Source organism: Triticum dicoccoides, chromosome 2A, assembly GCF_002162155.2.
Source record: "Triticum dicoccoides isolate Atlit2015 ecotype Zavitan chromosome 2A, WEW_v2.0, whole genome shotgun sequence".
Classification (NCBI taxonomy): domain Eukaryota; kingdom Viridiplantae; phylum Streptophyta; class Magnoliopsida; order Poales; family Poaceae; genus Triticum; species Triticum dicoccoides.
The window spans coordinates 112,962,455-112,983,899 of record NC_041382.1 but is presented as its reverse complement, the minus strand read 5'-3'; the positions used below and the strand labels follow the sequence as shown (position 1 = coordinate 112,983,899).

General features: G+C 46.8%; 1 protein-coding gene and 1 non-coding gene across 2 annotated transcripts; one reads left to right on the top strand and one right to left on the bottom strand.

Moving 5' to 3' along the window:
• Window positions 1–6,896: 6,896 nt before the first annotated feature.
• Window positions 6,897–6,977, bottom strand: TRNAL-CAG. The gene has a single exon. It is a non-coding gene; the product is annotated as a tRNA-Leu (tRNA).
• Window positions 6,978–20,075: 13,098 nt separating this feature from the next.
• On the top strand, window positions 20,076–21,349 carry LOC119353703 (ribonuclease 1-like). The gene is made up of 2 exons (XM_037620354.1): window positions 20,076–20,236; window positions 20,396–21,349. Exons 1-2 carry the CDS (start codon window positions 20,141–20,143, stop codon window positions 21,023–21,025), a joined length of 726 nt encoding a protein of 241 aa, XP_037476251.1. The 5' UTR covers window positions 20,076–20,140; the 3' UTR covers window positions 21,026–21,349.
• Window positions 21,350–21,445: the final 96 nt, after the last annotated feature.

The following is a 21,445-nucleotide window of genomic DNA, read 5'->3' as shown; positions in this document are numbered from 1 at the left end:
GCTCATCAAGCATGTCATTGAAAATGCGGGATTCTCGTTGGTGAAAGTTGTCATTGTTTTTCTCGTGGGGGAAGCGGATCAGGTTGAAATCGCCTACAACTAGCCACGGTGTGTTCTCAGGGGGAGCTATGGCTTTTAACTCGGCGAGGAAGAGAGGTTTTTCCGCTCTGCTGGTGGGGCCATAAACATTAGTAACGCAGATGGGGGAAAGGAGTGCGAGAGAAGTGAAGGTGAGAGTAGAGCAGAAACCATGGGTTATGTGGTGTGTGATGCGAAGGGAGCTGGTGTTGGCAGCAGAGAGCAAGCGCCCAGCAGTGCCCGTCGCAGGTGAAGTGGCATAGTAGTCGAGGGAGGTTGGCAGGAAGGACCTGACTTTTGGGACAGAGGGCGTCGCAAGCTTAGTTTCCTGGAGCAGTAGCAGATTAGGTTTGATAGATAGGAGTTCAGATAGTACATCATTGCATTTGTCCGCATCACCCAGGCCCCTAACATTCCATGAGCAGAGATACATAGTTGTTGCAGGCATATTAAACACTAACACAGACACCAGGACATACTAAAACGACGGACACGCTTACAGACACGTTGATAACAGACGCGGATAAGTAGTAGTCTTGATGACCTGATAAACTAGGACCAAACAGACACATGGCAACAACTAGCGGCAGCAGAAAGATGTTGCACATGAGATCACTTGGCAGCACCAGCAACAGACTTGGCGACGAGGTCGATCTCGTCAGCAGAGGAGCCACACTCTTTGGCCACAGCAGCATGCGCCAGAGGCGAGCCAGGCTCAGAGTCGTCAGCAGCAAGACGAGCGGAGCGAACAACATCGTCGAAGTCTTGGGCGGAACTTGCCGTCATCAGGCGCTTGGCCTTGGCACGGGAAGCCTTGTCAGCCATGGTCTCCTTGGCATATGGCTCAGCCAAGGCGAGACAGGCACTGCGCCGGACATGCAGCACGTCCTTGGCGCGCTTGGCCTTGTCGCGCCTCTTCTTAACCATCGCCTCATGAACCATAGGAGCGGGTTCGGGGAGGAGAGGCACGACGACGTTCTCCGGCGTCGGTGCAATGCCGGAGCGAGGGACTAGAGCTCTGGTTTTCAATCGGGATGTTTTGCTAACCTTATTATTGGAAACCAGAGCTAGTGTGAAAGAGCCCAAAAAAGAGCAAAGAAAAGAACCGCACATGTATCGCAAAACAAGATTGGGACTGAAATTCTGAAAGGGACCGCGAAACAGAAAGCAAGAAAGTCGGCAACTCCAGGCACCATTTCTATTGGAAAAATAAACACAGCTCATACTATACAAATCTGCAAGTACATGACTTTGCAGTAGCAGAACCTCTACAAAGACTAAACCCACACTGTAGTTTAGGAGTCAGTAGGTTCTTTGACAAAGTAAACTCTCCAATCAGGCCTTCTTTTTCCGCTCCAACTGAACAATTACTCATCTTTCAGCCATTAGGTGACCAGGAGGCGACGCAGGTGTGATATGATTTGTTAGGGTGGGTCATTGAGCTAGCGCACTCGCTTCGCACCAATTTCTTCGTGGCAGCAATTAAGAGCAACTCTAGCAGACTCCACAAAACGCCTCGGCCCGCAAAATAACCGCCAAATTGCGGGTCGGGTCAGAAAATCTGCACGAGCAGACCCCGCATCCCTCCCCGGCCCACAAATTTTTTTGTGGGGCGTGGCAAATCTTCTCCCCCAACCTCTATCTTCACGGGCTGGGAGACCGACCCGAGCTCAACCCCTATCCCGCGTGAGATTTGGCAGGAGGGATATTTCCGCGCGGCCCTTCCCGCTCCTCGCACCTTCCGCCACCATTGCCCCCACTCCGCAAGCTCCGGCTGCTCCTCCCCGGCCGTCCCTCGCCGCCATGGATGACCCCAAGTTGTCCCCCGTCACCGTCGAGGTTGCGCACTCCCCTTCCCCTCGGGCGGATCTCGTCGCCGGCCATGTTGGCCCCGCCGTCGTCGCCCAAGCCCACGCCGCGCCTGCCCGCAAGCGGCAGGGCAACGTGGTCGTGCAGGGCGGGAATCCGGCCGCCCCCGCCGCGATGGCCCGCGCTCCGGGCGCCAACGCGGCAGCGCGATCCCGGCCAGCGGAGGAGAAGGTCGACTAGGTCGCGAGTGTAAAGCGGAGGAAGGTTCCGTCTTCAAAGAAGCCACCTTCTTCAACCTCTCGCTCCATCCCATCGCAAGGATGTGCTCCGGCAATGCCGTTCAACGGTGCCGCTCCCCCCGCGAGCGAGGTGTTCGACGAAGTGGCCGGAAGGTATGCGTCTTAGGTCTTGGCGATCCCCTTTCATTTTTCACCATTATTCTCGATAGCGTGTGACTTGTTATCGTTCGCTATAGCGGTGGTTCGAACAATGCAACAACTGAGTTCGTGAACTTGTTGGACACGAACGCGGTTGACGTTGATCAAGCCCCTTTAGAACCATTCGACTATAATGAAACGGAGGGTGACGTGGATGATCATGGTTGTGCAGACGAATTGAAGGAGATCGAAGCGGAAGCGTTTGAGCAATCGCAAGCAAAATCTAGGAAAAGCATAAGATCGAGGAACTACACGATCTTGAAAGATCAAGCTCTGATTCAAGCATGGAGTGTGGTGTCTCTTGATGCATGCACGGGTACTTCTCAAACTTCCAAGAGATATTGGCAAAGGATCGAAGATCAATACTTCCGCATTATGGCAAAGCATCCCAATAGGACTCCATGCACATTTCGGTCGCTTCAAGGGCGTTGGGAGAATATCAAGCCTATGTGCAGCCCTTGAGCGGCTTGCTTGGAGCAAGTACGCAATGCACCTCCAAGTGGCACCGTGGAGTCCGACTATATGAGTTTGTTTTGCCTTTGTTCAAATTGTATATCATCATATTGCATCATGAGAAATGATTGGATCACTTTGTTCACATTGTGTAGGACAAGATTGCTCAACATAGATACCGCAATGACATGGACAACATCACCAAAACATGGCATGATATGGCAAGGAGAGAAATCTTGAAGAGAAGAATGGTGGCGTCGGCCGGTGCGTGCTACAGTTCCGGTGATGTTTTCTCCGCTTCATATGGTGGCAATGTGGATGATTTCAGTGCGGGAGTTGAAACAAGCGCCGGAGGTGGATTCGGTGGCGCCGATGAACTCCAAGGTGGACTCGATTGCGCGGAGTGAAGATCGATCAAGATGATGCCGAACATGGGCGCAAACCTTTTGCAGGGCCCTCTTTTGCGTTAGCCGTAATGAACTTGGTTTCTATTTACGCGTAAAACTGTTTATGTCGTTTGAATTTGAACTTATTTGTGAAATCCTATGTCAAATGCGAGATTTGCAGTTTATCTGTTTGCGGGTCGTCACGGTGGTGTCCGAGCAGAACCCGCATAGCCGACCCGTAAAAAAGCATATTCCGCGAATATACTTTTTTACGGATCCGTTTGGGGGGTCTGCATCTGTGCCAGCCCGCGCCGACCCGTAAAAGCGGTTTTGCGCGAACTGCATACGCGTTTTACGGGACAGCAGGATGCGGGGTCTGCTAGAGTTGCTCTAATTAATCTTTGCCAACTTCAACGACGTACTGTCGAAAGAAACATTCAGAGTGAGATCTAGGCCCGTGGTGCGGAGACGAGACTAAAAGATGATTATGAGAATGATATTGTGCAAAATCACGAGAGAAGGGCCACAAAATTAGAAATATAACTATGAAGGGTTTTTCTCCGCAAAAATATTGGTTGTGTGACGTCGGTCAACCTATGACGCGTCGAAGCTGGTCAACATGACATAGGACCTGTAGTGAGCGACTAAAATTATTTTAGGAGTAGAATATGCAGTTTTGATTTATTTTTTTACAACGAACTTGACACCTTTAGAAAAGAATTAGGACATTTGATACATTTTACTATCGCTAATAAGCCTTAACCAAGGTTTGAAAACAGAGTGAAAGCTTTCGCTTTTGTGGAAAAACGGAAACAGAAAGGAAATGTGAAAGTGGAAATGAAAATTTGCAAAAACCGATTTTCTACATGAAAATGGAAACAAAAACAGAATGGCGGAATTTTTGTTTGCACTATGAACCTATGGTTGTTTTTTATTCCTACCACCAAAGAACACAAAATTACCTAATGAGCTGAAGGGCCCATGTGTGGCCGAACTACTACTATCACGCAAGGAAGCTAGCCGTCATTTTAACCACAATATACCCAAACGTTATCCGGCGCTAAACCTCCTCCACTTGGGCATGCCCATTTTACCTTTTTTTTTTCCTTTCTTCGACCGCGGCGATGTTGTTCCATTTTCTTTCCCAGAAATTACCCCTTCCATTTTTGTGAAGTTCTAGAAGCTTTCGACTAGTTTTGGGAAGCTCCTACACGCTATTGTCCAGCTTTTCTTTTTTGGTTTTCTGGACGGCTTTTATTTGGCCTTTTCTTTTCATTTCCTTTTACTTGTTCCTATTTTATTTTCCTTTCTTTTTTTCATCTGCGCCATTTTTTTGTCAAATTCATGATTTTTTTAAAACACCTGAACTTTTTTCAAATGCATGTATATATCCAAATCCACATGTTTTTCAAATCTATGATTTTTATTTTTAAAATCCATGATTTAATTTTTCAAAACCGATGAACTTTTTCCAAATCCACGAACTTCTTTTTGAAAATCCGTGAACTTTTCAAATTTTGTGATTATTTCATATTTGATAAACTTTTTTCAAAATCCTAGGATTTTGTTTCCAAATCAAAGAAAATTTGAAATCCGCAGTTTTTTTTCTGATTCATGATTTTTTTTCCAATTCGCTAACAGTTTTTGAATTCGTGAACAATTTTGTATTTGTGATTGTTTTTGCAAATCTGTTAACTTTTTTTGAGCTCATGATTTTTTTTGAATTTGTTAATTTTTTAATCTTTTTTTTAAATCGCACGAGCGCTGGCTAACCAGGAAAACCGGTGCAGCCCCCGGTGAGGGCTTGTCCCTGCTAATCTTCCGGCCACTCTAATCTCCCTAGCCCTTTTGGCCCCGCCTTCGATTTGCTCCAAGCTCCACCACTGGTGGTGCGTGAGCGCTGACTAGACTCCCTAGCGCTTAAGGCGCTGGGAGGAGCACTCCACAATGGGAGTCAAGGCTCAGATTTCCCTTCACAAATTATTTTAAAATATGTTGTATTCGTAAGAAGGTGACCTAATACACTATGGTGATTTACTATATGGGGAGCTTGTCCTTATGATTACCGAAAATATGTTTTGTATTGCCAAAGTTGAAAAACTATGCACAAATGTATATCCTATAAAATAACCACCATAATATTTTGTGGTTACGTTAACAATTGATTAAGTCTGTTGGTTTGCTTGTGTTTTCCTCTATGGTTCAAGGGTTTTTTTAAGTTTCAGTCAACACCCACTTCAGTTTTCGTGTTCGCGCCATATTCGCTATATGTTTTGATTCTGATAGAACCTATTTTTGTATTCATTCTTGGAGTTTCTGTATTCGTTTTCGCTTTTGTAAAAAATATGAAAACAAATATGATAACATCCAATTTTGTTCGTTTCCGCTTCATTTTCATCCCCAACTGTAAGCCAACAGGAAGTTCATAATTAAAACAAGGGCGGAGAATGAAAATGAAGGTAATACGAAGGCTTCACAATATTCTGGTGTTGTATTTTCTGGTGATAGATGGGATAGAGTCAGTCAAAATGGTACTCCATACATAAAGAAACATAAGAGCAAGGGGCATAGCAAAGTATTCCTGCTCCATTGTACCTTCTTTAATCAAGGAAGTACGCGACCTAAGCGATGGTGTTTTTTTTTCTTACAAATCTTAGAGGATTCACGCATGTGATAATGGAGGTGGACTGCATGGAGATGGTCAACCTCTGGAATACTCGCCACACCTCGAGATCTGTTGTGGCTCATATTTTAGCTGAAATTGGAGAGCTAGCTCATGTTTTTTTCCTTTTTGTAATTCAACATGTAAACCGGTCAGCTAATGTTCTGGCTCATCTGTGTGCGAAGCGAGCCTGCACACTGCATGTAAAGGAAAGCTGGCTCGATCTATGAAACCCAAAGCTTTCTCATGACCAGCCTTCTCGCTGACTATCCGAGGAATGCCTTCGTTTGAATTAAGCACAAAAAAAAAGTACGCGACCAAGCTGGATGAGTGGATGAGACTACTCTTGCGGCCATGAATGATGTGACATGTGGCCGATAAGTACGTACGTCGCTGAAAAACAATTGCGTTTCTCCCGTCTCAAACTTGCCAAGATAAAAGCACGAATAGGGAGGCGGGAGGCCATGCCATGGCCTTCCTTTGGGACCTCATGTCACGCACGATATTTGTCCATCGATCTTGCACGCTGAATCACGGTGCGCAGATGCTCTGAACCGGAACTCAGGTTCTAGTGCGTGCTGTTTCTGGAGTTTGTTGGCTTCACGGTACTGCACAGACGCTCTGACCCGGAAGTCTGAAACTGCACTGACGAGGCACCACGGAAGGTTTCCTGCAGCAAGTTCAGACTACTTTTCGGGCGGTGAGTTAGGTCCACAGATGGATGTTGCTGTACAACGCACGTTATGTCGAGACTATAGCATTTCCTTCGCCTCTGAGAATTGCTCATTGACGCGTTTGTACGTCAGTATACTGTAGACGGGACACAGTTCAGGGCCGGCTGGACTCTCCGGCCATGGACAAGGGAGCTGAAGGAGTTGAGATTGTTTGCCTTGCCTGAAGAGTGAATCGGTTGCCACCTGCACTCCTCGCATAAAACAAGCAAGAAGAAACTCCTCCGAGGCAAATGGCAGGCGAAGCGATGGCAGTTCACGAAAACAAGAATCGTGTGAGAGAGGTATTATTTTTAACTGAAGAGAGGGTTCACGAAAAGAAAAAACTAAAAACTGAAATTGTCAAGAGTGGAATTTGAACCCACGCCCTTTCGGACCAGTACCTGAAACTGGCGCCTTAGACCAACTCGGCCATCTTGACTAAATACTTCCATGTCGTTATAAGATTATATTAACATGCTTGTACTTGCCATTTTCAACGAAGACATTCCAAATATGTTTTTTTTTCTTCCAAGAATCTTCAGCGAGCTCTTTTTGAGGATTCTCACCACATACAGATTAATCTGTATTTATATATTAAGATAGAGATGTTTATGATCGAGAGGAACTGGGGCGGCCTTGCGGCGGCGCAACTTTGCCGGTGAGGCCCGAGGCCCTTCTCCGCTGATTTACTTTGCCTTGTCTAGGGTTCTTGGGAGAGGGAGGTGTCTTTCTTTCTCTGTAATTCTTTGTACCGAAAATCTTAGCCTAGCATGGCCTGATACCATTGTTAGATCCTTTGGATCGGAATAGGCTAGATCATCCGATAAACCTACCTTCTGCCTTGCCTTGCGAGTTCGAACCAGCAGCAATGGTGATGTTGTGGCGGCGGTGGTGTACTTCTCGTGAGCACCGCGCTAACCCTAGATTGGTAGGGGATTTCGATGAGGTTGTGACAGCGGCGAACTTCCTCGGTCATGCCCTGGCCCCACCTCAGTTTATATATGCGCGAGTCATAGGGGCCCACCAACCAGAAGAGGGTTGGCACCTCCGATCAGGACGTGGATCTAAGGGCCCGGTTGTCTCAAAAAATTCTAAGAGCCCGGTGGATCGTTGGGCCCTCACGGAGGAGATCAACCTAACAGAGATCATTCTTCCTGGACTACCACCACCCCTGTCTTCCATTCCCGGCGGTGATCCTTTACCTTGTCGGTTAGCTCTGCCACTCTCGAGCCAGATGGATCGCAAGGTTCAGAGAGTAGAAACCTCTCTTAAGAAGAGTACATGATTTGCAATATATAGTGACTTCAGAAGGGAGGCGTAATGGCATATGCGATTGGCAAAATGGTACCTCCTTGGCTCCTTAGGTTCCCACCTTATACCAATCTTCCTAGCCACATCTACAAATAATTGCCAAAAATTGCAAGTAAGAATGTGACCAACCATGCTTCTCCAAACACCCAATATGTTAGAGCATCTCCAACAGGTGCGCTAAACAAGCGCCGCATCGTAAATAGACTCACTTTAGCGCGCGCGCAACCCGACGAATGGCTCCAGCGGGCGCGCAATAACCGCGCGCGCGGTATAAGCAGTTGGGCGCGCGGCAGGAAGCGGTACCCCGCGTGGTGTATTTGCGGCGCCCGCTTCCGCGCGTGGCACACTCGCTTGCTCTGTCTTCTCCCGCTCCAAAGCCCCGCGCGCGCCGGCGCCGGCGACCCGCACCCATGGACGCACGCGCCGGCACCCCGCTCACCCCGTTCTATGGCCGCTACCCCCCCTCCCCCGCCGCCGCCGCCACCGCCACAAACCCTAGCCCGGGTGGCGTTGGCCTCGCCTCCGCCGGAGCTCCTCCGACCATCGGCCTCGCGCGCGGCCTCTTCATGCCGGCGCGGATGACCTCGGCGGCGGGTGGCGCCGCGCCGGCGCCGGCCCGAGCCGCCGCCCCCTCCTCCTCAAAGCTCCCCAATGCGGCGCCGCCAAAGAAGGGCAAGACATCGGCGAAGAAAAACAAGGCGGCGGACGGCTCCGGCACCTCCAAGGCGAGGAGGAAGAAGCTTGCGGGGCGTGCGACGGGCGCGGCGGCTGCCGAAGCGCCGGCGAGCTCACTCGTTGAGCCGGCGGCCGGCGCGCACAACATGTTCGACAAAATGCCTCCAAGGTAAAAAAAAATCTAACTTTTCATTTCTTTGTTATTTTTTGAATGCATTCACATATAGATAGCTTATTTGCATTGTGCAAAAAAAATTGTAGTCTCAATGATGATGCATACATGTCCACGATGGGTGTTGGCTCCAACAATTCGCATTGGTCTGAAACCAATGACATGCATTTCGAAAACCATGAGTTCGAGGTGGACGAGGAGGGTGAGGGCATTGTCGACGCATCGAAAGAAAGAGCAGGCAATTACAGCAACGTCGATGACATCTTACTATGCAATACTTGGTTGTAAGTGTCGAGGGATCCATCCGTTGGAGGTGATCAAAGTAGAAATGCTTATTGGCTTCGGATGAAGGAACACTTTGATGTTCGCAATGTGAGTGGAATTGACAGCTCCAACCGATCACTGTTGGGTTTCTTAGTAATTTCAAAAATATTTCTACGCACACGCAAGATCATGTGATGCATAGCAACGAGGGGGGGGGGGGAGTGTGATATACATACCTAGTAGATCGACAACGGAAGCGTTTGGTTGATGTAGTCGTACGTCTTCACGATCCGACCGATCAAGCACCGAAACTACGGCACCTCCGAGTTCTAGCACACGTTCAGCTCGATGATGATCCCCGAACTCCGATCCAGCAAAGTGTCGGGGAAGAGTTCCGTCAGCACGACGGCGTGGTGACGATCTTGATGCACTACAGCAGCAGGGCTTCGCCTAAACTCCGCTACAATATTATCGAGGACTATGGTGGCTGGGGGCGCCGCACACGGCTAAGGAATAGATCACGTGGATCAACTTGTGTGTCTCTGGGGTGCCCCTGCCTCCGTATATAAAGGACTAAGGGGGGAGGCTGGCCGGCCAAGGAGGGTGCGCCAGGAGAGTCCTACTCCCTCTGGGAGTAGGATTCCCCCCCCCCCTCCTCCAATCCTAGTTGGAATAGGATTCGCGGAGGGGGAAAAGAGAGAGGGGGGGCCGGCCACCTCTCCTTGTCCTAATAGGACTAGGGGAGAGGGGAGGCGCGCGGCCCATCTTGGGCTGCCCCTTTTCTTTTCCACTAAAGCCCACTAAGGCCCATATAGCTCCCGGGGGGTTCCGGTAACCTCCCGGTACTCTGGTAAAATCCTGATTTCATCCGGAACACTTCCGATATTCAAACATAGGCTTCCAATATATCAATCTTTATGTCTCGACCATTTCGAGACTCCTCGTCATGTCCGTGATCACATCCGGGACTCCGAACAACCTTCGGTACATCAAAATGCATAAACTCATAATATAACTGTCATCGTAACCTTAAGCGTGCGGACCCTACGGGTTTGAGAACAATGTAGACATGACCGAGACACGTCTCCGGTCAATAACCAATAGCGGGACCAGGATGCCCAAATTGGCTCCTACATATTCTACGAAGATCTTTATCGGTCAGACCGCATAACAACATACGTCGTTCCCTTTGTCATCGGTATGTTACTTGCCCGAGATTCGATCGTCGGTATTCCAAATACCTAGTTCAATCTCGTTACCGGCAAGTCTCTTTACTCGTTCTGTAATACATCATCCCGCAACTAACTTATTAGTGGCAATGCTTGCAAGGCTTAAGTGATGTGTACTACCGAGAGGGCCCAGAGATACCTCTCTGACAATCGGAGTGACAAATCCTAATCTCGAAATATGCCAACCCAACATGTACCTTTGGAGACACCTGTAGTACTCCTTTATAATCACCCAGTTACGTTGTGACGTTTGGTAGCACCCAAAGTGTTCCTCCGGCAAACGGGAGTTGCATAATCTCATAGTTATAGGAACATGTATAAGTCATGAAGAAAGCAATAGCAACATACTAAACGATCGGGTGCTAAGATAATGGAATGGGTCATGTCAATCAGATCATTCACTTAATGATGTGATCCCGTTAATAAAATAACAACTCATTGTTCATGGCTAGGAAACATAACCATCTCTGATTAACGAGCTAGTCAAGTAGAGGCATACTAGTGACACTTTGTTTGTCTATGTATTCACACATGTATTATGTTTCCGGTTAATACAATTCTAGCATGAATAATAAACATTTATCATGATATAAGGAAATAAATAATAACTTTATAATTGCCTCTAGGGCATATTTCCTCCAGTCTTCCACTTGCACTAGAGTCAATAATCTAGATTACACAGTAATGATTCTCACACCCATGGAGCCTTGGTGCTGATCATGTTTTGCTCGTGGAAGAGGCTTAGTCAATGGGTCTGCAACATTCAGATCCGTATGTATCTTGCAAATCTCTATGTCTCCCACCTGGACTAGATCCCGGATGGAATTGAAGCGTCTCTTGATGTGCTTGATTCTTTTGTGAAATCTGGATTCCTTTGCCAAGGCAATTGCACCAGTATTGTCACAAAAGATTTTTATTGGACCCGATGCACTAGGTATGACACCTAGATCGGATATGAACTCCTTCATCCAGACTCCTTCATTTGTTGCTTCCGAAGCAGCTATGTACTCCGCTTCACATGTAGATCCCGCTACAACGCTTTGTTTAGAACTGCACCAACTTACAGCTCCACCGTTTAATGTAAACACGTATCCGGTTTGCGATTTAGAATCGTCCGAATCAGTGTCAAAGCTTGCATCAACGTAACCTTTTACAATGAGCTCTTTGTCACCTCCATATACGAGAAACATATCCTTAGTCCTTTTCAGGTATTTCAGGATGTTCTTGACCGCTATCCAGTGATCCACTCCTGGATTACTTTGGTACCTCCCTGCTAGACTTATAGCAAGGCACACATCAGGTCTGGTACACAACATTGCATACATGATAGATCCTATGGCTGATGCATAGGGAACATCTTTCATATTCTCTTTATCTTCTGCAGTGGTCGGGCATTGAGTCTTACTCAACTTCACACCTTGTAACACAGACAAGAACCCTTTCTTTGCTTGATCCATTTTGAACTTCTTCAAAATTTTGTCAAGGTATGTGGTTTGTGAAAGTCCAATTAACCGTCTTGATCTATCTCTATAGATCTTAATGCCTAATATGTAAGCAGCTTCACCGAGGTCTTTCATTGAAAAACTTTTATTCAAATATCCCTTTATGCTATCTAGAAATTCTACATCATTTCCAATTAGTAATATGTCATCCACATATAATATCAGAAATGCTACAGAGCTCCCACTCACTTTCTTGTAAATACAGGCTTCTCCAAAAGTCTGCATAAAACCAAATGCTTTGATCACACTATCAAAACGTTTATTCCAACTCCGAGAGGCTTGCACCAGTCCATAAATGAATCGCTGGAGCTTGCACACTTTGTTAGCTCCCTTTGGATCGACAAAACCTTCTGGTTGCATCATATACAACTCTTCTTCCAGAAATCCATTCAGGAATGCAGTTTTGACATCCATCTGCCAAATTTCATAATTATAAAATGTGACAATTGCTAACATGATTCGGACAGACTTAAGCATCGCTACGGGTGATAAGGTCTCATCGTAGTCAATCCCTTGAACTTACCGAAAACCTTTTGCGACAAGTCGAGCTTTGTAGACAGTAATATTACCGTCAGCGTCAGTCTTCTTCTTGAAGATCCATTTATTCTCAATTGCTTGCCGATCATCGAGCAAGTCAACCAAAGTCCATACTTTGTTCTCATACATGGATCCCATCTCAGATTTCATGGCTTCAAGCCACTTTGCGGAATCTGGGCTCACCATTGCTTCTTCATAGTTCGTAGGTTCATCATGATCTAGCATCATGACTTCCAGAACGGGATTACCGTACCACTCTGGCACGGATCTTACTCTGGTTGATCTACGAGGTTCAGTAGTATCTTGTTCTGAAGTTTCATAATTATTATCATTAACTTCCTCACTAACTGGTGTAGGTGTCACAGAAACAGTTTTCTGTGATGTACTACTTTCCAATAAGGGAGCAGGTACAGTTACCTCGTCAAGTTCTACTTTCCTCCCACTCACTTCTTTCGAGAGAAACTCCTTCTCTAGAAAGTTTCCGAATTTAGCAACAAAAGTCTTGCCTTCGGATCTGTGATAGAAGGTGTATCCAATAGTCTCCTTTGGATATCCTATGAAGACACATTTCTCTGATTTGGGTTCGAGCTTATTAGGTTGAAGCTTTTTCACATAAGCATCACAGCCCCAAACTTTCAGAAACGACAACTTTGGTTTCTTGCCAAACCACAGTTCATAAGGCGTCGTCTCAACGGATTTTGATGGTGCCCTATTTAACGTGAATGCGGCCGTCTCTAGAGCGTATCCCCGAAACGATAGCGATAAATCAGTAAGAGACATCATAGATCGCACCATATCCAGTAAAGTACGATTATGACTTTCGGACACACCATTACGCTGTGGTGTTCCGGGTGGCGTGAGTTGCGAAACTATTCCACAATTTTTCAAATGTACACCAAACTTGTAACTCAAATATTCTCCTCCACGATCAGATCGTAGAAACTTTATTTTCTTGTTATGATGATTTTCAACTTCACTCTGAAATTCCTTGAACTTTTCAAACGTTTCAGACTTATGTTTCATTAAGTAGATATACCCATATCTGCTTAAATCATCTGTGAAGGTGAGAAAATAACGATATCCGCCACGAGCCTCAATATTCATCGGACCACATACATCTGTATGTATGATTTCCAACAAATCTGTTGCTCTCTCCATAGTACCGGAGAATGGCGTTTTGGTCATCTTGCCCATGAGGCACGGTTCGCAAGTACCAAGTGATTCATAATCAAGTGGTTCCAAAAGTCCATCAGTATGGAGTTTCTTCATGCGCTTTACACCGATATGACCTAAACGGTAGTGCCACAAATAAGTTGCACTATCATTATCAACTCTACATCTTTTGGCTTCAACATTATGAATATGTGTATTACTACTATCGAGATTTAACAAGAATAGACCACTCTTCAAGGGTGCATGACCATAAAAGATATTACTCATATAAATAGAACAACCATTATTCTCCGATTTAAATAAATAACGTCTCGCATTAAACAAGATCCAGATATAATGTTCATGCTCAACGCTGGCACCAAATAACAATTATTCAGGTCTAATATTAATCCCGAAGGTAGATGTAGAGGTAGCGTGCCGACTGCGATCACATCGACTTTGGAACCGTTTCCCACGCGCATCATCACCTCGTCCTTAGCCAGTCTTCACTTAATCCGTAGTCCCTGTTTCGAGTTGCAAATATTAGCAACAGAACCAGTATCAAATACCCAGGTGCTACTGCGAGCATTAGTAAGGTACACATCAATAACATGTATATCACATATACCTTTGTTCACCTTGCCATCCTTCTTATCCGCCAAATACTTGGGCAGTTCCGCTTCCAGTGACTAGTCTGCTTGCAATAGAAGCACTCAGTTTCAGGCTTAGGTCCAGGTTTGGGTTTCTTCTCTTGAGTAGAAACTTGCTTGCCGTTCTTTTTGAAGTTCCCCTTCTTCTTCCCTTTGCCCTTTTTCTTGAAACTAGTGGTCTTGTTGACCATAAACACTTGATGCTCCTTCTTGATTTCTACCTCCGCAGCTTTCAGCATCGCGAAGAGCTCGGGAATAGTCTTATTCATCCCTTGCATATTATAGTTCATCACGAAGCTCTTGTAGCTTGGTGGCAGTGATTGGAGAATTCTGTCAATGACGCAGTCATCCGGAAGATCAACTCCCAACTGAATCAAGTGATTATTATACCCAGACATTTTGAGTATATGCTCACTGACAGAACTGTTCTCCTCCATCTTGCAGCTATAGAACTTATTGGAGACTTCGTATATCTCAATCCGGGCATTTGCTTGAAATATTAACTTCAACTCCTGGAACATCTCATATGCTCCATGACGTTCAAAACGTCGTTGAAGTCCCGATTCTAAGCCGTAAAGCATGGCACACTGAACTATCGAGTAGTCATCAGCTTTCCTCTGCCAGACGTTCATAACATCCGGCGTTGCTCCTACAGCAGGCCTGGCACCCAGCGGTGCTTCCAGGACGTAATTCTTCTGTGCAGCAATGAGGATAATCCTCAAGTTACGGACCCAGTCCGTGTAATTGCTACCATCATCTTTCAACTTTACTTTCTCGAGGAACGCATTAAAATTCAATGGAACAACAGCACGAGCCATCTATCTACAATCAACATAAACAAGCAAGATACTATCAGGGACTAAGTTCATGGTAAATTTAAGTTCAATTAATCATATTACTTAAGAACTCCCACTTAGATAGACATCCCTCTAATCCTCTAAGTGATCACGTGATCCAAATCAACTAAACCATGTCCGATCATCACGTGAGATGGAGTAGTTTCATTGGTGAACATCTTTATATTGATCATATCTACTATATGATTCATGCTCGACCTTTCGGTCTCCGTGTTCCGAGGCCATATCTGTATATGCTTGGCTCGTCAAGTTTAACCTGAGTATTCTGCGTGTGCAACTGTTTTGCACCCGTTGTATTTAAACGTAGAACCTATCACACCCGATCATCACGTGGTGTCTCAGCACGAAGAACTTTCGCAGCGGTGCATACTCAGGGAGAACACTTCTTGATAATTTAGTGAGAGATCATCTTATAATGCTACCGTCAATCAAAGCAAGATAAGATGCATAAAAGATAAACATCACATGCAATCAATATAAGTGATATGATATGGCCATCATCATCTTGTGCTTGTGATCTCCATCTCCGAAGCACCATCGTGATCACCATCGTCATCGGCGTGACACCTTGATCTCCATCGTAGCATCGTTGTCGTCTCGCCAAGCTTGTGCTTCCACGACTATCGCTACCGTTTAGTGATAAAGTAAAGCATTACATCGCGATTGCATTGCATACAATAAAGCGACAACCATATGGCTCCTGCCGGTTGCCGATAACTCGGTTACAAAACATGATCATCTCATACAATAAAATTCAGCATCATGCCTTGACCATATCACATCACAACATGCCCTGCAAAAACAAGTTAGGCGTCCTCTACTTTGTTGTTGCAATTTTTACGTGGCTGCTACGGGCTTAAGTAAGAACCAATCTCACCTACGCATCAAAACCACAATGATAGTTTGTCAATTTGACTCTGTTTTAACCTTCGCAAGGACCGGGCGTAGCCATACTCGGTTCAACTAAAGTTGGAGAGACAGTCGCCCGCAAGCCACCTATGTGCAAAGCACGTCGGGGAAACCGGTCTCGCGTAAGCGTACGCGTAATGTTGGTCCGGGTCGTCTCGTCCAACAATGCCTCCGAACCAAAGTATGACATGCTGGTAGGCAGTATGACTTATATCGCCCACAACTCACTTGTGTTCTACTCGTGCATATAACATCAACATATAAAACCTAGGCTCGGATGCCACTGTTGGGTTTCGTAGTAATTTCAAAAAAAATCCTACGCACACGCAAGATCATGTGATGCATAGCAACGAGGAGGGGGGGAAGTGTGATATACATACCTAGTAGATCGACAACGGAAGCGTTTGGTTGATGTAGTCGTACGTCTTCACGATCCGACCAATCAAGCACCGAAACTACGGCACCTCCGAGTTCTACCACACGTTCAGCTCGATGACGATCCCCGAACTCCGATCCAGCAAAGTGTCGGGGAAGAGTTCCGTCAGCACGACGGCGTGGTGACGATCTTGATTCACTACAGCAGCAGGGCTTCGCCTAAACTCCGCTACAATATTATCGAGGACTATGGTGGCTGGGGGCACCGCACACGGCTAAGGAATAGATCACGTGGATCAACTTGTGTGTCTCTGGGGTGCCCCTGCCTCCGTATATAAAGGACTAAGGGGGGGAGGCTGGCCGGCCAAGGAGGGTGCGCCAGGAGAGTCCTACTCCCTCTGGGAGTAGGATTCCCCCCCCCCCAATCCTAGTTGGAATAGGATTCGCGGAGGGGGAAAAGAGAGAGGGGGGGGGGGCGGCCACCTCTCCTTGTCCTAATAGGACTAGGGGAGAGGGGAGGCGCGCGGCCCATCTTGGGCTGCCCCTTTTCTTTTCCACTAAGGCCCATATAGCTCCCGGGGGGTTCCGGTAACCTCCCGGTACTCCGGTAAAATCCCGATTTCACCCAGAACACTTCTGATATCCAAACATAGGCTTCCAATATATCAATCTTTATGTCTTGACCATTTCGAGACTCCTCGTCATGTCCGTGATCACATCCGGGACTCCGAAAAACCTTCGGTACATCAAAATGCATAAACTCATAATATAACTGTCATCGTAACCTTAAGCGTGCGGACCCTACGGGTTCGAGAACAATGTAGACATAACCGAGACACGTCTCCGGTCAATAACCAATAGTGGGACCTGGATGCCCATATTGGCTCCTACATATTCTACGAAGATCTTTATCGGTCAGACCGCATAACAACATACGTCGTTCCCTTTGTCATCGGTATGTTACTTGCCCGAGATTCGATCGTCGGTATTCCAAATACCTAGTTCAATCTCGTTACCGGCAAGTCTCTTTACTCGTTCTGTAATACATCATCCCGCAACTAACTTATTAGTTGTAATGCTTGCAAGGCTTAAGTGATGTGTACTACCGAGAGGGCCCAGAGATACCTCTCCGACAATCGGAGTGACAAACCCTAATCTCGAAATACGCCAACCCAACATGTACCTTTGGAGACACCTGTAGTACTCCTTTATAATCACCCAGTTACGTTGTGACGTTTGGTAGCACCCAAAGTGTTCCTCCGGCAAACGGGAGTTGCATAATCTCATAGTTATAGGAACATGTATAAGTCATGAAGAAAGCAATAGCAACATACTAAACGATCGGGTGCTAAGCTAATGGAATGGATCATGTCAATCAGATCATTCACTTAATGATGTGATCCCGTTAATCAAATAACAACTCATTGTTCATGGCTAGGAAACATAACCATCTTTGATTAACGAGCTAGTCAAGTAGAGGCATACTAGTGACACTTTGTTTGTCTATGTATTCACACATGTATTATGTTTCCGGTTAATACAATTCTAGCATGAATAATAAACATTTATCATGATATAAGGAAATAAATAATAACTTTATTATTGCCTCTAGGGCATATTTCCTTCAATCACTTAGGTCCCGGTGGTCGACAATCAACTCGGATTCTCAAAGGTGGGCGGCCTGTCAAAAGGTGGTTGACAAGTTGAACCCAAGTGGCACAAATGAGGACGATAGAGTAAGTGGCATTTCATACATGTTCATCATACATGTTCATCTACTTGTTGTTGGTGCTAACTTGCTTTGTTTTCATGTAGTTCAACATTGCGCAAAACTTGTTCAAAGAAGAGGAGAGGAAAACCAAGAAGGGGAAGATCAAGAAAGGAAGGGTATTTGCTTTGCCTCGTTGCTATGAAGTGTTGAAGGATGATGAGAAATGGAAGAAGCGTGAAGATTTGGATGATTTGCATTTGAGCAACAAACGAAAGCGAACAATTAAGTTGGATGATGATGAGGAGGAGGAGGATGATGCATCAAGTGATGACGGAAAGAGAAGCCCCACACCCAACTCGGTTTCATACTCGAAGCCAAAGCGACCGGATGGGTGCAAGAAAGACAAAACCGAAAAGAAGAAGAGGAAAGGATATGATGAGCTCAAAAATGCTATGGAAGCAATTGTGAAGGCAAGAAAAGAAGCCAACAAGGTGAGGAAAATGGCAAGGAACCAAGATACCGCGGCCGAGGAGAGGAGGTTGGCGGCCGAGGAGAGGAGGGTGGCGGCCGAGGAGAGAAAGGTGGCTTTGGAGGAGAGGAAGGTGAGCAATGAGGAGCGTACTAAATTGTTGGAATGGGAGAAGCACTTGTTTTTCTTGGACACATCTAACCTCAATGTGACGCAAATGGAGTATGTCAATCTAGCCCGTAAAGAAGTCTTGATCCAAAAAAAGAGCCATGGTTCATGCAATGGGTGGCGGTGGCCTCGGCGCCATGAGTGGCGGTGGCTTCGGCGCCATGGGTGGCATGGGTGGCTTGGGTGGCTTTGGAGCTCCCCCCGACGCTATGGCCACCATGGGAGGCATGAGTTTTGCTTCTCTCATGGGAGGCATGGATGCACCTCCTGCCGCCATGGGCGGAATGTCTTTCGACGTGCCTCCTCGCACACATTCCCATGAAGATGCTGTTGAAGATCTTGCCAACACCGTCGGAACTTCACGTGATGCGGTGCGCGATGAAGAGAGGGAGGAAGATTCATCTTCGAAGGCGGAAGAATCGTCTTTCGAAGATGAGGACGAGGACGAAGACGAGGACGAGGAATGATGCGTCTTTCATTTGTGTAGTGAACTTGATTTGCATTTTGAATTTGGTTGGATGAACTTATGGGTATGAACTTTTTTTCATCAACTTGTTTGTGTGAAATTTTGTGTTGAAAATGTTCATCATTTTGTTGAAAAATGCCATATGCAATGCACCGGCGAGTCACGCGCGCTGCATTTTTGCGCGCTGCTGGAGCGACGCGCGCGCTGCATTTCAGCGCGGCTGCTGGAGCGGGCGCTGCGCGCCGCGCCAAACCAAACGATGCGCACGCAGCAAATCTGTTTTTGCGCGCCGCGCGTCCGGCGACTGTTGAAGATGCTCTTAACTCTTACTGTAACCTTCAGTGCGGCATCAGCGATGCATCGAAATTCAGAAGCTGATGTTGATCAAGCCAGCTATTGTCCCACCTGCCCCACGCGCTGTTTGACCAAACATTCAAAGAAGTCCTTGGTTGGAACTAAGTGCACGCCAATAATTGGCCTTCCCCACCCTATTTCACACATAAAGCATATATTAGAAAGAAAGAAAAACGAACACAAAAAAAATGCCCATTGCTCCATTGAAACCTCGTCCTCCTGACTCACATTGATAATTTCTTTCTTTCCATCTAATAATGTCAGTTGCACCTGAAAAACCAACATATTCTACAGCATTATTGGTCCTTATCAGATTCATTACTCCTTGCGTGGGGAAGGAAGCGACCCATCAACCACTATGATGAAATTTCCGACGATTTTCATTTTTCAATCATAACAAATTTCCAACGATTCCTCCGAAAAAGAAGTCTGATGTTTTTTTTCTCCTAATCTAAACGATTGGATCAGGATGAGGAATCTATCTACACTTGCCTCTCCTACCTGGACTCCGATGTCATCTACGCCATGTTGCTTGCTTGCACGTTGTTTCCTCGAAACTGAGCCTGATCAACCAGCGGCATATTCCAACCGATCGATGCGTATTCCGTCCGAATATCTCATCTTATTATTAGTACCATATATATTTTTTTCCGAGGAATTAGTACCATATATTGTACTACTATAAACTTGTCGCGTGTTGCATGAAGTTGTTACATTACGTCCCTAAAAAAAAACTTGTTACCTTACGTCGTCCTATAAGTAGCTGCGCGATAGCTGCGGCTACACATCTCATAGTTGAAGATGAAGCTTGTCGTTGTGCTCTCGGCCCTGCTCCTGCTTTCTCTCCTCGCCGTCTCCTCCGCCGAGGAATTCGATTTCTTCTACCTTGTTCAGCAAGTGAGTAATACCACTACTAAATCGATGATGATGATTTTACGATCTGTAGATCCATTCTTGTACAGATTTCAAAGTTAGGGTTACCTGATTCCTCCCAGAAAAGCGGCGAGTCTAACGACCGGCATCTTGTTTTTTGGACGTACGTACTGTACTTTCTAGTGGCCTGGGTCCTTCTGTGACACGAAGAAGGGGTGCTGCTTCCCGGACACCGGCAAGCCGGCGACGGACTTCGGCATCCACGGGCTGTGGCCCAACTACGCCAAGTGCAAGACCCGCGGCGAGCTCGACGGCGCCCTGGAGATGGTGACCAAGCGCAAGAAGAAGTGCTGGCCGGAGAACTGCAACAGCGAGCGCCTCAAGCTCTGGGAGATCAAGGACCTGGTGACGGAGCTGGACGCCAACTGGCCGACGCTGGCGTGCAAGGGCGGCAAGAGCATCGAGTTCTGGACCCACGAGTGGGAGAAGCACGGCACCTGCTCCAACCTGGACCAGCACGGCTACTTCGCGACGGCGCTCGGCTTCAAGGCCCGCCACAACCTCACCGGCATCCTCGCCGACGCCGGGATCGTGCCGTCGGACAGCGAGACCTACTTCCTCAGCAGCATCAGGGACGCCATCAAGGAGGGGACCGGGTTCACGGCGAACCTCGAGTGCAACCGCGGCGTCGCCGGCGAGACGCAGCTGTTCCAGGTGTACCAGTGCATCGACAGCGCCGGGGAGAACCTCATCGACTGCCCGCTGCCGATGCAGGGCAACTGCAAAGACAGGGTCCAGCTGCCGGCCTTCTGATTAAATTTTGAATTCTGATTGAACACCCGTTGCCGGCTTGCCGTTGCCGCCGTCCGTCGGGGTGTGGTGCGGCGGCTGATTGGCTCGACGCGGCCCGGCCGGCCGCCTGCACAGTGCGCGGGTGGATTACGTGATGGATGTACCTTTGTGTTTGCTATTGGTTCAGTTAAAATGCCGTCACAGTCCCGAGTTCTGGGCATCGACGTAACGTTTACTATTAATTCCTGATCTGATCAGGCGAATAAAGACTTTTAATCTTGCCTTTTGATTTTGCTCCACAAATTCTGAACAAAGCCAAAAGATGAAACAAAGTATGTCACGGCACTTTGAGTTGGGATATTTTGTTGTTTCGATGAGATGACCTTGAGTTTATTCAAAAAAAAGAAGAAGATGACCTTGAGTTGCCATTGGTGCGTGTCT